Source organism: Aythya ferina (assembly GCF_964211825.1).
Source record: "Aythya ferina genome assembly, chromosome: 3".
Lineage (NCBI taxonomy): Eukaryota > Metazoa > Chordata > Aves > Anseriformes > Anatidae > Aythya > Aythya ferina.
This window is the reverse complement of record NC_140298.1, coordinates 76,059,838-76,075,924: the sequence shown is the minus strand read 5'-3', so window position 1 is coordinate 76,075,924 and position 16,087 is coordinate 76,059,838. Positions and strand designations below refer to the sequence as shown.

Sequence of the window (16,087 nt, the reverse complement as noted above, 5' to 3'; positions counted from 1 at the left end):
GGATTGTGAAACTAACTTTTCATCCTACTCCTCAAGTTCAGACAGTTACTGTATTTTTGTTTAAAATGATAGTATTTCTTCCTCATCCTACAACTTTCTTAACTTTGTGTTGAAGTATTTTTACACTTAAAATAGTTGTCTATATATTCCAGCTAGTGAATTTTATCTTGTTCTGGACCACAAGCTTATTAAAAAAGAAAGTTCAGTCCAGTCTGATGGCATTTAAAACCTTTGTGAAATTCTCACTGAAAAGTATTTTCTTGTGCTGCTACTAAGTGCATACTATTATACGATAACCAGCAAAAATATTAAAAATTTGAGTTGAAGTTTTGTCAATATCCAATAGGTGGATAATAGAGGCCTTTGGTACTCCAGTACCAAAGTTTTTAATTTCTGAACTTGGTTTTAGGTAGTTCATTTCTGAGAAGAATGCCTAAGTAGTCTGAAAGGTATTTTCCATAAAATTACTGTGTGTTTTTAATAATAAGGTATCCCATTACAGTATATGAATTGCTTAATAAAAATGCAAACAATGATGAAAGAGTCTGGAAGTTTTCCAATTATTTCTGTTTTGTCATAAATTTCACCTGTCCATGCAGCAATACATTTTGTAGCAGGTTCTGTGAACCCTGTTCTGTGAACTCATTAATTATAAATTAAAATATTTTATACCCAAATTAGCTAGCTGAAAAAATATATATCTTAAAGAACATTATTTTCAAAAGCAGTACCTAGGTATTCCACTATCAGCTTTCCAACCTGACAGACGAGCTTTTTGATAATGGGCTTGGAATACGTGACCAAATGAGCTCAACACCAACTCAGCTTCTGTAATGCTTTCCTCTTCCACAGCAGGGTCTGTGGTTTGGCTGCTTAAGGAACCTTTTTTTTTCCCACCCTTTTGCCCTTCATATGTAATTCCCTTTTTATAGGTTAAATTATGCAGTATTTGTTTAAAATAAAGAAGCCTTCATTTTTTACTGCTGCTTTAAGATTTAGGTAAGTTTTTCAGTTGGTACCTGCTGCTAAAAATATATAATTGAGGACGAAACAAAAGGATTGAAGAGCTTTCTGAGCCAATAATGGGCCTGGAGGTGGGCAGAAAACATCCTCACTAAGTGCTTTGCACTAATATTAGTGGAAAATAAAATGTATTTTTCAATGTGACATTCTTGGCACAAAAACCTACTTGGTAAGTAAACCTTATAGAATTGTTCTGCTGATGTTCCTAGTTTACAGAAGAGTTTTTCTTGCTTATAAAAACAGCCTTTAAAGATGTCTAAATGGAAACAAATAACTACCATCAGTACTTTCTCTTATAAAACAATATATATCTTTTTTAATCCTGGCTTTTTTGTTAATATTTCTTTGTATTGATACTACATTATTTTTTTTTCTCTTGTATAAGGCAAGGTCAGTAGTGTTTCTGGATTGTATGATTTCAATAGAATAAACCTGAACACTGGTGGTTAATTCAATATATGATAGCATTCAGTCTCCACAACCCTTTAAAGAGTAATAATTTACTTTCTGTATGTGTTTCTAATTAATGTGCATCAGGTCCATTGTTTTAATTCTCTTCCTCTGATAATGGATGGCTGTTTTACTGGATTCTGTAATCAGTGACCATACATTGCTAACGGCACACACTTCTAATTCTCTCTAGCAGATTTTTCTATTTTTATTCTGCTCATTTTTTTCCGGAAGTCTCTAAGAGACTCCATTCTTGATTGATGACTACAGAGGAATTCATCCCTGGGGATAAACTCGTCAGTCTTGGGTGTGCTATACAGACCCAAAAGCCTAGCATCATTCAGTACACTGAGTCAGATGTTCTGAACATGAATTCTGCCTGCAACTGTTTATATTGATGTAAACATGAGTTTATACAAATAACCAAATTATTTGTCAGAGTTCAAATGGGAAGTATGGAACTGAAGTGATGGCTAATCACCATTAAATTGAAATTATCTGAAATCATTCAATGTAGGAGAGGAAAGAAATAAAAGATTTTTAAAATGGAATTTCTTTTTTTCCCAATATTTTTGTAAATTGTGCTGTGTAAATTGATGAAAGTTGTAGCAGAATTAATCATCATTACTGGTGTATGCTGATCTGTGTTGGTTGGCTATACTTTTAGGTTATACTAGCTCATATTATCGATTTTACTCTATAAGCAAAGGCAACACTGAGAAAAGCTAACTGACATACAAGACACTTTTCAGGAGGCTCTGTTTTTGTCTTTGCCCATCACAGTATGCCATTTCGTAACTTTTGGTAAAAAAAATAAAATAAAATCATGTCTTCCTGCAGGCCATAGAGACCCACCTCATACGAAAATCAAGTGGGGGACTGACGTACATCGCTGAGTGGAAGGGTGGACTGCTGGAACACAAGATGGGACATCTCACTTGTTTTGCTGGAGGCATGTTTGCTCTAGGAGCAGATGGAGCACCTAGTGACAAGACAGGCCATCACATAGAGCTTGGTGCTGAAATTGCTAGGACTTGCCACGAATCCTATGATCGTACAAGTAAGTACAGTATCACAGAGTTCATTTTCACAGTTTGGCTTTGTGAAGACAGACATTGGTATTATATGCATAATGGTGAATGAAAGTTGAGTTGTGGTGAAAATTCTTAATCTTTTCTGATTAAATGCTGGTTTACTCCATGAGTAACTCCAAGAATGGCTGCTCTGTTTTATAAATAATTGCTGTGCATCTGAATCATAGCCTACTCACTGTGCTCGCTGTAGTGATTAAAATGACAGCTTTTTTTTTTTCTTTTCCACTTTGTCAATTTCTGTGTAGTTAAAAACAATAAGGAGGGAATCTGATAATCTGTGCATCAATATAGCTATTAATTATGCTTTATGCTCCAAAAAATATTTTATTTTCAATGTTGTTGGTACAATGCTGCAAACAAAGAATTGCACAAAGAAAGTGGATTTTTGTGCAGGAAATTTCTTTGGGTTCTTTCATCTTCTTACAAAAATAACACTGGCAGCATTTCAGGTCACAGAGTCTAATTTCAAGTTTGACATAGAAAAGTAAGTACCCTCATCTTTTAAGCAAAATCTATTATGTTGTTAGTTCCATGAAGCCTTCCCGAATGCAAATGTTAGCATCACTCTTCAGACTGGAACTGCTGTTTAAGGTATTGATGAAGAATAGTTCTTCACTATTATGAATTATTTATTGCAGCACCTCCTGTTAATATTTAGTATCTTTCAGAAGTCATATACCTTTTGGGTATGCCTTGTGTCATATGAAAGGATAGTTGATTTGGCAGGTTATGTGATTTGAAACCTTTTTTAATGTATCTACTTTTATACTGGCTAGGCATGAAACTGGGACCAGAAGCCTTCAGATTTGATGGTGGTGTTGAGGCCATTGCTACAAGACAAAATGAAAAATACTACATCCTGCGACCTGAAGTCATAGAGACCTACATGTACATGTGGCGGCTCACCCACGACCCAAAGTACAGGCAGTGGGCATGGGAAGCTGTAGAGGTAATGTTCTACAGTAGTTTTTTCTTATTAAATCCTAGTACCTTGTTAAGTGAGCTATTGCACAATATCTGGATTTTGTTTAGGAGTTGGAGGGTAAATATGCACTTTAAATTAGTAATACCAACCCAAATTTCCAGAGCTTCATTTACTGAATAAATCAAATAAGACAGTTTTGACTAAACCAAATCCTGTTGGTATTGTATATCAGAAAAATACCTTGGGATTTCTCTGTTCTAAATAACTTCTCAGATCAGCATCACATTTGGATGTACTGTTCAAGATGCTGAGTATTGCTCCACCTAAATAGAAAGTGCAAATGTGTCAGATTTTAGCGTAGGACGTGAAAATAAATTCTATGAAATGTATTTTCTATAGTAAATGTACTTAGGTGACTTTAATTAGGGTGATTAAGGTCAAGTATAAGTGTCTAGATAGTACCAAACATTTTTAAATTGCTTCATTTCCAAAAAGCATAGGTAATCTGGATTGAGCTCCATTAATGATAACAATTTCATCGAGGTTTAAATTTCTGTGTCCCACAACCTTTGAGCTTCAACCAGTTATGCTGAATCTATTTGTATTTGTCTAACATGAACCTTCCAATTGGGCAACTAGTCTATACTGCAAGAATTGTCTTGCCAAATCCATCATTTCCCTTCTTGCAGTGTTTAATCACTCTTACTGTTAGATATGAATGCCATTGGATTTACCTTGTTTTGTCCTCCAGGCATGGGTTCATATTATGCTTCTAGAGTTCACTTATTTTCTCCTCACAGTGATGCTGCACTTGTTAAATTATCTGCCTTTCAGCCTTCCTTGGGGATTTCTAAGCAGACTGAGCCCTTACAAGAAAAATAGAGGAGGCTGAAGAACATTATTTTTGTTGCTCTATATCTAGCTACCTGGATCCCTCTACAGAAACAAAAATCTATAATTGTACTCCGTATTCACCCTCTGAGATACTGAATGTATCTCAAATATTGTGCAAATGGTTTGGTAATTAGATATTCTTAAGAAAGAAATTTATGATAAAATCTGCTTTCCATAAAAGAATATGCAGTAGCACTAACTGTACTTCTGCTTTCCAACTCCTCGTTGTTTGCATTTTCTGTGCAACTCCATATCTGCCTTAACACCGCATTCAGCTTGGTAGACTGTGGTTATTTAGGAGAATTTATTTGCCTTCCTCAGGTATTGGCTGTATATGTCTTCAAATAATATGTTTGAGTTACTGATTCAAATGAAATTTCTTTATAAAAACCTCTAATTTAGAGTGCTGCTCCCTTACTTCCTTCTTTGCTAACACCACCCATAGGCACACATTTTGCTACTGGACTCTTCCCAGGAAGATTACAGTAGGAATGTTTAAAATGACTCTTTATGGAAGTCATCCCACCAGGCTTCCGCAGTGTCAAGTGTAGGATGTTCCTTCTCTAGGAGATGATTTTCCTGACTCACTGTTGCTGCCCACACTGATAACATTGTTATAAACAATTGAAATGCTTTCCTTGTTATTGCTCTTTGCCCTGTTGGTACGGTTTGCTTGTGTTTATTTCAAGTTTGTACGCTCATTTACCTTCTCAGTGCTCTCCATGTGTTCCTTGTTTAACATTCTTGTGGTTGCTCTTGTTTGGCTCTAACGTAATGGGTTAGAGCCCGTCTGTGGCAGATGCAGCTGGCCCCATACGGTACAGACCCATCCCTCCACTGTCCTAATGTGCAGCCGAGTGTTTCACAAAAACAAATCTTGCAACTTCACAGAAGTCATACAGTCGGTTGCAGGTTTCAAATATTTTCTTGTTTTTTTCTCTCTTCTTTCTTGATATTTATAGCCCCTACAGCTCCACCTGATACTATATTTTTTGTATCTCTATTCTGTCCATTTTTGCTCTGGAGTTTGCTTTACTGCCTCAGTTTGAGTCCAATATCATTCTGTACATACTTCAGTGTCTGGAGAAAATGCAATTATGACAAACAGCAACATCCACCGTTACTGAGTCAGAAAGATTTTATCAGCTTAGCTCATGAAAGTCTCCCCTTCTGCATTATAAATATGGCACATATTTTGAATTCACAGCACTTCCTTTGTTTTTTTCCTTTATGATACTCGGAGACTGACAGCCAGTGTTCACTTCACTTGATGTTTTCCATTACTAGCATAAATGATCTTAGCCACCCTCATTTTCCAAGGACTACTAATTTAAAATGTGTTTCGTTGTATCTCCCCACCCATTGCTACTCCACAGTAAGTGTGAATGTTGCTGTATTGTGAAGCTGAAGGTGTGTGCACAAAAGGACAGGACTGCCAGATAATGGGTGGTTACAACCAATAGACTTTTTATAGTGCTAATGAGAGATGTGAATGTTCTGTTCCTTTAGTTTTGAGGGGCAAGATACTTCCCCAAGTAGATACCACCAGAGAGCTAACATGGTGCAAGTTAACCTCTTAGCTTACATCACAACTGTGCCCATATGTAAGGAGATACCATATGGTATCTCCTTACAACTAACTTTGTTGATCTTCATGAAGAAAGCTCTAAACTACATTAGAGAAAGAAAAAAAAATAATTTGCTTTATTTTACCTCGTCCTGGTTAGAATGCAGATGTTTCCTTGAATAATAGCTTTATCCTTCAAACTCAAGTTCTCCTTCTGTTGTGCCTCGGAAAACATAATCTTGTGTTTGACATTGAAAATCCAGACACAGATTCAGCATTTTGAATTCATCGCAGATTCAGATAGATGAGAGAAAAGGACTACCATCCAGGGGAAATTACTTGTTTAAACTTAAGTATATTTGTCACTTAGTAAAACTGTCCAGGAAAATTAAAGAACCTAAACACACACAAGAAAAGACAAATAGGCCTGTTATATTTTTAAAGGATCTCTTCTGGAGAAAAATTTGTTTTAAATATACAATAGGCAGCTTACTCTCCAGTGAAAGCTATGGAGAACCTGACATGCAAGCTAAATATATGCAGATAGCTAACCAGGACTCCAGCAAAAACAAGGAAATAGAGGATATCTACTCACAGCAAGACACAGATCTTTAACAGCGTTTAGAGCAGGTGGAGGTGATAGGTACCTCTGTAATCATTAGTGACTTTTAGTCCCATCTTTCATCAGAAAACACTTATTCTGCCTGTTTGCTTGGTTTTGGACATATCTTCTGCCTTTTCATAGGTTTCTGCCACACGCCATTTGAAATGCAGCATCTTTCTCTACAGAAAATCTTTATGTCTGGTAGTCACTTCAGTGATATTTGTAATAACTTCAGAAATAGAGGAACTAGCTGTCAGATGGAGTTAGAACCTTTCATCTCCCCATCAGGGGTTTGATAAAGCTTCAGGTATTTCTGCCTGAAGGTTGTTGCTCCAATACCTATTTCCAGAGTGAGCACCATGTTATAGAAGTGTGAGAATGCATAGTAATCCATTGTGCTTACTGTCATTTGCCTTGTGAGACGTTATTTAGGGCTACAGACAATTTTCTGGATTCTTTTTGAATAATGAGTTGTGTTTTAAATAAAATCATCATGGGTTCTCTTCAAGATTTTCTTCACTCCTTTATTTTACTGCATCATACCAGAGATGCACAGTGTAAGAAAAATGAAGAGGCTAAAAATATTTTGACCTCATTAAACACGTCAATTAGAAATAAAAAGAAATTACTATTTTTTAAAAAAAGAGCAGTGATAAGAAAACTAATATTCAAATAAAGTATTATATAGCTGTCTACTTAAAAATTTACAGCTCCTATATAGGTATAGCTGTGACCTTTCTAATGCAAACACCTGTTGAAAATAAAGAAAAGCAGCAAAGTTTGTTAAACAGTATACCTTTCTACACTTCCATCACCAAGTATATGTGGCTTTGCCCTTCTGTACACACTCTCCCACTGATCTTTTTCCTCTTTCAAAATTAGCTGGTCATATAGAACGTTTATGTGGGTAGGAAAAAAAAAAAAAGAGAGAGACGTTTAAATGATCTGTGTGCTCTTTGTTATTGTAAAATAGGAATCGGTCATTGTTTTACACCTTTTAGCTGAATACACAGTTTGGAAACCAGTTAAAGGAAAACACATTCTTCAAAAACACAGCATTAAATCGAGCCAGGTACTAGCTTTCTGTCTATGTCTGTGTAGCAAAGATTTTTCAGAAAGGTATCAAAAAAAAGACCTACTGCAGAAAAGAAATCCAGTCACAGCCCAGTATCAGAGGTTTTCCAACTAAAATTTAAATGATTGCAAAGGAAAACTCAGTCACTTACACAGAAAATGGCTTCCCTTTTTTGAAACTCCAGACGGAAGGAAAAGACTGATCTTAATCATAGCTTCCAATTCAATCACAATAACTTTTAAGCACAGAGATATGGCCAAGGAAGGTGTATGTGACAGGATCTCTGAAGCCTGTATAAGCCTGTGATAGAGAGGGTACCCTATCAAAAACAGGAAAAAGAAAATAAGTTAGTCTGTTTATCTTTACATCCTTACATCCCTTTATCTTTCCTTCTGAAAACTGGTTTGTGTTCACCTCTTTTATTAATTTGTCATTTTCATTCCCTTCCTAAATGTGAAACTAGATTTTGTGTGCTTATGTTTTTAAAGAGACTTCTATCTCAGTTTATCTCTATCTCAGTTTCAACTATCTGGAAAAAAAAAAAAAAAAAAAAAAAAAAAAGTAAGAAATCTGTTGTAGCTACAGTGTTATTGTCAAACAAAGAAAAACCTGACAGGATTACTTTTGTTAATCTCAGTCTTTTTTTTTTTTTTTTTTTTTCTTCCTCACCCCTCATTAGGCACTGGAAAAACACTGCAGAGTAGATGGTGGCTATTCTGGCATTAGAGATGTTTACAATAATCATGAAAGCCATGATGACGTGCAGCAAAGTTTCTTCCTTTCAGAGACACTCAAGTAAGTAAAGAAAGTTAATTTTCATTAATATGAAGTAGTACTATGTATCATCTTTACAGATAAGTATTTATCAGTAGTACCCTTGACATTCACGTAACAAAAATCTGACTGAAATAGTACAGCTTTTCTTAGGTGACAGGAAGCTAAAGTGCTTTTTTTTTTTCCTATATCAATAAAGTGAATTCTTCAACTTTTGGAAATTATCTTTACTTCTGTTAAAGTTACTTGATAGTCTTTGGTGAGATATTACATGTCCTAGTTTTGATAGGATCTAATTATATATGCCAACACTAGGGAAACAAATAAAATGTAGGCAGCAGATTTCTCAGGCTTGTATTGCATGCTTTTAATTTTAAAACTACAGACCAAGAAAAAAGAAGTGAATGGTAAGCTCACACAGCATGTTAAGAGGAAAAAACAAAAGCCTTCATTCTCTATCACCATCTCCTAAGGTTTTAATTAAATAAAGGAAGTGCTGTCCTGGTCTCTTCACTTTTTTTCTGTACAAGAGTAAGTTGCGAAGGGAAGTTGGGAAGAACGGTGATTGAGAATAAACTTTCATTTGCTAAATAGACTTTCCTCCCTAAGCTGTCTTCAGTAATCATGCTACAGTAGCTAATACCATGTACAGTGACACTAAATAAAATGATGAATTTTTATTTTTTTTAATTTTTTACTCTTGGGTTTAATAGACGCAATCGTTTTATTCTTTAAAAATACTGACAGCCAGATATTGCTTTCAGAAGTAAAACAGGATTGGACTAAAGTATTTTCATTCCTACACCTTGATATATGAGGACATTCAGGAGGAAAAATATTTTGTTGTATATGATCAAAACAGTATGTAATAAAATTACCAAGGATGAAGTGGAAGACAAACTCATACTTAACCTTGGTAACCTAAACTTATTTGTCTCCTATCAGGATAGAGTTGTTGTTCCACTGGTCTCCAGTTGGTATTGCCTATGAGTCCAACCGGAAAAGTAGCCCTGTTGCTTTGTGCTAACCATTATTATGTTAGGACTTAATGTTTTTGGTTTTGGTCAGCTGTTTCCGTTGATAGATTCACCTACAGAAATCAGGTATTTGTTTGACTGGGGAAATGAAACTACAATCATTTTTAATGTAGTCACATTTCCTGCTTTTTTTAATCTTGCCAGGTACTTATATTTGTTATTTTCTGACGACGATATTCTTCCATTCGAACACTGGGTCTTCAACACAGAGGCTCATCCCCTCCCTGTTCTTCATAAAGAGGATGGAAGTAAAGAAGAAAAACAGAAGTAGATCAAGATAAAGTTTTACTTTGTTTCATTCCTTAATGTTTTTTTCCAGGACTTGGGCACGTGATTTGATTTAAAGTTCTTGAGTTAGATTTTTAAATCAAGTGTTTTGCAGTCTGTTTTCTTTAACAGTAAATATTTATGAATGGATCCAAACTCTTAAAACGTCAGTCCTCTTACCCAGCTGAACCACTTCTTAGAAGAGAAATACAACATCTCTCCAGACTTTGTTAAGCTGCCGTGTCATCTTGGCCAAAAAGAGCAGAGGGTCTGCATGTTACTTGTTTCCTGTTATGCTTTTAATTTGACTGCAAAATTCTTTTCTCCTCTATGAGGAGATGTCTGCTTTAAGCTGTAATATTTTGCCATGTTGCAAAAAGCCATATTGAATTAAGTATGAAGAGCTTTTTTTTTTTCCTATTATTTTGTTCTATGTTAATTTGTTTTGTGTGTCATCCAAGACAAATCTTGTGACTGTGACAGCCTCTTCTTATGCGGGTCTATCATTAGTTGGTAAAGTATCTGATGTATTTCATTGTCAATGAAGTCTACATAGGAATATTTTCATCTCATGCAGACACAACTCTGAAACTGCAATATATGTTGAAGTTAGTCTAAACTAGTTTTTATGGGTTTAGCACATTAGTTATCAGACCTTAGTTTTTCAGCTTCTGATTTAGAATATTGTGAAAGAATAAATTGTTCCTTCCCTTTTCAAAGTAGTATTATTCTCATGTCTTTAGTCAGGCTAATTTGGAGCAAAATAAGATAATTACTTATTAAGAAAGGGAGTCCTACCATCTTTATATATTTAGTCCAGTAGCTTTCGTTTGGTTGGGTAGTAAAGAGACAAAATAAAACTGCTCAGTGAATTTCTCCTTGAAGCTGAGCTGAGAATTATACCAGAGGCAATTTGTTTGGTTTTCTTTGACTTTCTCACTCAGATTGGTTCAGACCTGACACCAGCCTTGGTAGTTTATTGTCACAAAGCAATTTAACGTACCTGCATGAATAAAGTCAGACATTCAGATGCCTTGAAGAAAACTTGTCTCCTTCAGTGAGGAAATTATCCAGCATAGAACTAAAACTTTCTGAAAGCACCTACTTTCTCTTCCCTAAGTGGCAGAAATGCAATGTATTGAAAAATATTCCTTAGATTAGAAACCTAGTTTACTAAGAAAAGTAACAGCTTTGCCAAAAATGTTTTACTTTGTGGTATCACCAAAGGGAAAAAAAATCAGGCACAATTAATTCCTTTTTCTACTTAAATGTAGCTTGGAGTGGTTTACATCATTTTTAAGTCCACAAGTGTTCTCATTCGGTGACAGGATGACTTTTGTACGTTTTGAGTAGGGTATAACACCTGGCTTCCCATTCTGAGAAAGCACATTATCGACTGCAGCAAAACAAATATGGTTCTGAACAGTCATCATCTTTAAACGTAGTAAGCTATCTCACATGTCCAGCATAGCTGATCAGAGCTGAGGAAGCACATTTGCTGAGGCATTACAGAGTACATTTCACTACCTTTTTCTACACTGATAGAGGTCTGCAGTGTCGGCTTTACTTACGTGGAAGCCAAGAGCAAAGATACCTGATGACCTTTTTATATGTATAGCAGCTGGAGGCTGACCCATAAACTTTACCCTCTGGAGTGTGTAAAGGCAGGGCTGCCTATCTGGTTCCACCACAGACAGAAGACAGCGTCTGCCATGTGAGCTGCCAAAAACCTTTCTGTGGGGGGCAAGGATCCAGCGATGCTCAGCCTTCCATCAAAGGTCTGGCAGAGCTCTGCAGTCATACATGAAAGTTAATAGAAGGACCCTGCTAAGCCTGTGCATCCCAGAGCAGGGAGAATGGACACAAATAACATCTGCCTAATATGAAGCCTGCTTAGATGGAATCAGCAACTTGGCTTGAGACTTTTTGTTTTAGTGCATTTTTTTTTTTTTTTTAAAGTATGGATTCTCTCACATCACAGTAACAGCTTCAGAACAAGTGAGGATGAATCCGTGGCTCTCCTATGCTGAAAAGCAGAATTCCCATTTACTGTGATAATCCAGAATTTGTGTCTTTGAAGTACTACAGTATTTCATTGTATTTCTTCAGAAACTATATTTATAATGGACTTTTTTTTTCTTCCTCCAGTTACCACAGAAAAATTATAGCTATCAAAAAAAAAAAAATGCCCTTCCCTCTTTAACAACTAATAGTAATTATTTTTGTCTTAGTTATCTTTATTAGGTCACCTGCTGCTGCCCACCACATGGTTATGCATGTGCTACTATAGGCCTCATATCAGTAAAATAACTGCAATAGCTCAGACAAAAGTCTGAGAAATGTGTTTTGTAAGCCTCTTTTTACATGTTTTTCTTAACCACAGTATGCTTCCCCCAGATGTGTCTAGTGATCTTGTGTTTATTTAACGAGCTTAAGGGAAACAATGGAGAACCAAATAGCTCTTCTCCTTGTTTCAAAAAGCAGGCATACAAACCTCTTGTATGCACTGGGTCCTATGTACTTAAATATGTGCATCATGACTGTTCACTTGTAATACAGACATTCAGTATGAATTTTATTTTTTTTATTGTTTGGGAGTTAGGATGATTTGAAAGAGCACAAATTTGATGTGACTGGTATTGGTATTCAGGTTGTATGTACAAACTGCACTATACTGTACTTATTGTAAACAAATGTAAGTAGACGAGAAGATTGTACAATGTGTAGATCTGCCAAATGTAAGAAAAAACTTTTCATAAACTGAGAATATATTGATTTTTTTTTTAAATAACCCCAAAACACCAAAGCTAGAGCAATCATTTTGAAACAGCCAGTACTTACCAGCGGTTGTTAGATTACTAAGATAACATTCATTTTATTTCCCATTCACTTAACCAGCTGTATGGAGTGGCTACCGATGGTCACTTCATGTTCCCAGTCATTCATAAGAGCAAAAGAAATTGCTTTATGGGGGGGGTATTATCTTTGCCTAAACACACTTGCCTATGCTTTTTCCATTTCTTTGTAGCAAAATAACGCATTTAAATCTGCATATGTTAAGTCATAAGAAATAAATCATTTTAAAAGGCACCCATGCTGTTTCATGGAAAAAAAAAATTGTTTTGATAGTTTGTGAAATACGTATTGCATATGTGTTGGTTGTACACAGATTTTTGCAATGCCCAATGGCTCACGGTTTCTATGGTGACTTCATCATACATATTCTCCATTTCTATGAGGCATTTAAATAGTTTTTGATTTGTACATACTCCATTTAGTCTTTTCATCTTTATATAAATACTGAAATTATGGAATACATAATAGATCAAGATGCTTAATTTTTAAGAACTTATATTTGTAAAAATTTCTCTATTGTGAATAAAGTCTTTTAATATATCTGTTCAACTTGTTATAATCTTTCTTAAGTGCGCCACAGAAGTAACTACAGTAATCTGCTGCTTTGGCTGCTATACTCATGATTTTTTGTCAGGAGATTGGTTTGATGCACAGTAGTACTTTGTAGTTGTTAAGATACTTTTGTTAATACTCAATCAATGTTAGTGCACAGAATTGCTATCACAAAAAAATCAATTCCTAGAAATTGTTGTTAGTAGAAACTTATTCTCCCAAATGTATTTTAGCAGAATGGAAGCTTTCTAAGGAAAATCAGGAAGCTTGGAAGTCAGAGGTGACGGGCAGTAAGCAAATTGAAGATGAAGTCACTCAAATTCACGTTCTGCACAGCACAAGCTGGCTTCAGCTAAATGCCCTTTAGGAACAAACACCGGAGCTGAGATGACAAGGTTGTCGCAGGGCCCAGCGCTACAAGATCATGTAATGAAATACTATCGTTAGCCCATGCTCCAGAGGAGAGAGGAATAGTTGTCATAGGAACTGTAACTACATTTTGTGTCAGAAGGCTGTGTCATTAAGATCTCTGATCTAAACCTTGGAATACCAGCCACGCCTCACAGATAAGCTTATTTGTTTTCTCCGTTTAGTAGAAAGCATTACCCAAAGATGATAGTAAAATAAACCGCTGATTTCACAGAACAGTCTCAGAAGCATCAATTTCTGTCAAAGGACTCACTCATTAGACCTGCTTAAGTAATTTTTGAGGGTAGCTATTAGATCTGGTGTTTCATTTTCCAGAATAGTTGCAGGTGTGCAGCTGTAGAGTGCAATCCTTGTGCTGGTCAGAGTGCAGTCCCTGCCTGAAGCTGGCTTGAGGGCCACACAAAATGCTCAACAATTTAAACATGAACTAATGCAAAGCTTAGCGCAGCACTAGAGATGTAAATACATGTCTGGGTTTGAGTTTAGACCCTTATGTACAGATTTAGTCTTTTGCTTGAGCAGTAATTGGGTGGTTAGAGTGGTTTCTTTTCTGCCAGGGGAAAGCAGACAATTAGTCAAGATAAACAGGATTTGCACCACTGTGTTGCCCTATGGCCTTGCTCTAGTATGAGAGTAACCCGGCACCATAGGACACCATCTGCTATGGAAACAGCCCTTCAGTTGATCTGCCTTAATCTTGGGATTAGTCTGTCCTGGTTGATCTCAAATGCAGGAGGAAAAATTATTCATCAAAGAACAGGCTGCCAAACCCAGGAAACAGTCCCCCAGACTGAGTTCATGCCTGACTACTGAGAGAAGAAATAAAAACACAGGTTTTTCACTCCCCCTTGGGTTCATGCAGTTAAACGTGCACACAGCAGTGGCTGCCATGAGTGACACAGCTGCAGAACAGATCCAGTTAGTGACCAACACGCTGCCAGCATTCAACCATACTTTAAAAGCCAGTGCTTTTCCCCTTCTTTCTCAGGTATCAGCTCCCCTGTCTGTACCAGCTCTCACATTCTAATTAAAGTCACTGTAATCAACCTTCCCGTTGGAAGCCCCTCTCTAAAATACTCACATGCTCGCCAAACTTTCTGTGCACACTCTGTGGCCTATTCATGAAAAGTTCTTTGCCGTTCACAGTTCCCGCATTGACATTTGCAGGATGTTCCATTGTTACTGACCTTTTGTCCCCACATTTCAGTTGTGCATTGCCTTCACACCATCACTAAACGTAGCACAGAGCTACTGTTAGTCTTTTACAAAAATAAATAAATAACTAAATAAAATCATACTGATGTTTTATTTTAATAGTTATTGTTTATTTTATATTTATCATATTCTAGCCATTAAATTGCCTACCCAGGAGCTTCACGCTATGGTGCAGGTGTTTGCTGGTATTCCAGAAGCTCAGAGAGGCACACATGACTGAAAAGTCAAGTTATTTATTATTTCAGCCACAGGGATAGTTAAAGGATTCTGGTGCTACAGACAGTAGTCCTACAGTACATTAGCCAAATACATAATAAAATGGATGAACAATTGGCTGACAGGTTGGGCTCAAAGGATTACAGTAATGGGTTACACCAGTCTGGCAGTCAGTCAGTGGGATTTTGCAGGACTCCATTTTAGGGCCAGTTCACCTTAATGCTTTCTTGAATGATCTGGATGCAGAACTCAAAGATATACCAAGTCTGCAGACGCAGACATTATTAAATTGGGAGGAGCAGTCGAGTCCCTTGAGGATAGAGAGGCTTTGCAAAGAGATCTTGTCAAATCAGAGGGCTGGGAAACTGCCAACAAAATGAAGTTCAACATGAACAAGTGCCAGATTCTGCACCTGGGACAGAGCAACCCTGGCTATACATACAGACTGGGGGGTAGGTGGGGAGGGAGGGGGCGTGGGCGAAAGGCTGGAGAGCAGCATAAAACTATTAGAGACTTAAAACTATTAGAGTGCCCAAAGGGCTATGAAGATGATGAAAGGTCTGAAGGGCAAGACATGAGGAGCACCTGAGATCTGAGGTGCCTTGGTTTGTTGAGCCCTGAGCAGAGCAGGCTGAGGGGAGGCCTCATGGCAGCCTGCAGCTCCCTCGCGAGGGGAGCAGAGGGGCAGGCACTGAGCTCTGCTCTCTAGGGACAGCGACAGGACCCAAGGGAATGGCATGGAGCTGGGACAGGGGAGGGTCAGGCTGGGGGTTAGGGAAAGGGTCTGCACCCAGAGGGTGGTCAGGTACTGGGACAGGCTCCGCCGGGAATTGTGGTCATGGCCCCAGGCCTGCCAGAGTTCAAGAAGCATTTGGACAAGGCTCTCAGACATGTGGTCTGATTTTTGTGTTTCCGTGTGTTGAGCCAGGAGTTGGACTTGATGATCCTTGTGGGTGCTTCCAACTCAGGATATTTTATGATTTTTATGATATAAAATATTATGATTATAAATTTATGATATAATTTTATGATTAGGGTATGTGATTTTAAAAAGTTCACCAGCACAAAGGAGCACAGAGGCAATAGCAGATGAGACACCCTGTATACCT

General features: G+C 37.0%; 1 protein-coding gene across 1 annotated transcript in view; it reads left to right on the top strand.

Annotated features, from left to right (window-relative positions):
• The window catches only part of MAN1A1 (mannosidase alpha class 1A member 1), a 142,429-nt gene extending 129,325 nt beyond the window's left edge, over nucleotides 1–13,104 (top strand). The window contains exons 9-12 of the mRNA XM_084516208.1: nucleotides 2,314–2,533; nucleotides 3,344–3,516; nucleotides 8,312–8,427; nucleotides 9,588–13,104. Of these exons, the coding sequence (XP_084372334.1) occupies nucleotides 2,314–2,533; nucleotides 3,344–3,516; nucleotides 8,312–8,427; nucleotides 9,588–9,714 (636 nt within the window). The 3' untranslated portion in view covers nucleotides 9,715–13,104. The remainder of the gene's footprint in view (nucleotides 1–2,313; nucleotides 2,534–3,343; nucleotides 3,517–8,311; nucleotides 8,428–9,587) is intronic.
• The last annotated feature ends 2,983 nt before the right edge of the window (nucleotides 13,105–16,087 follow it).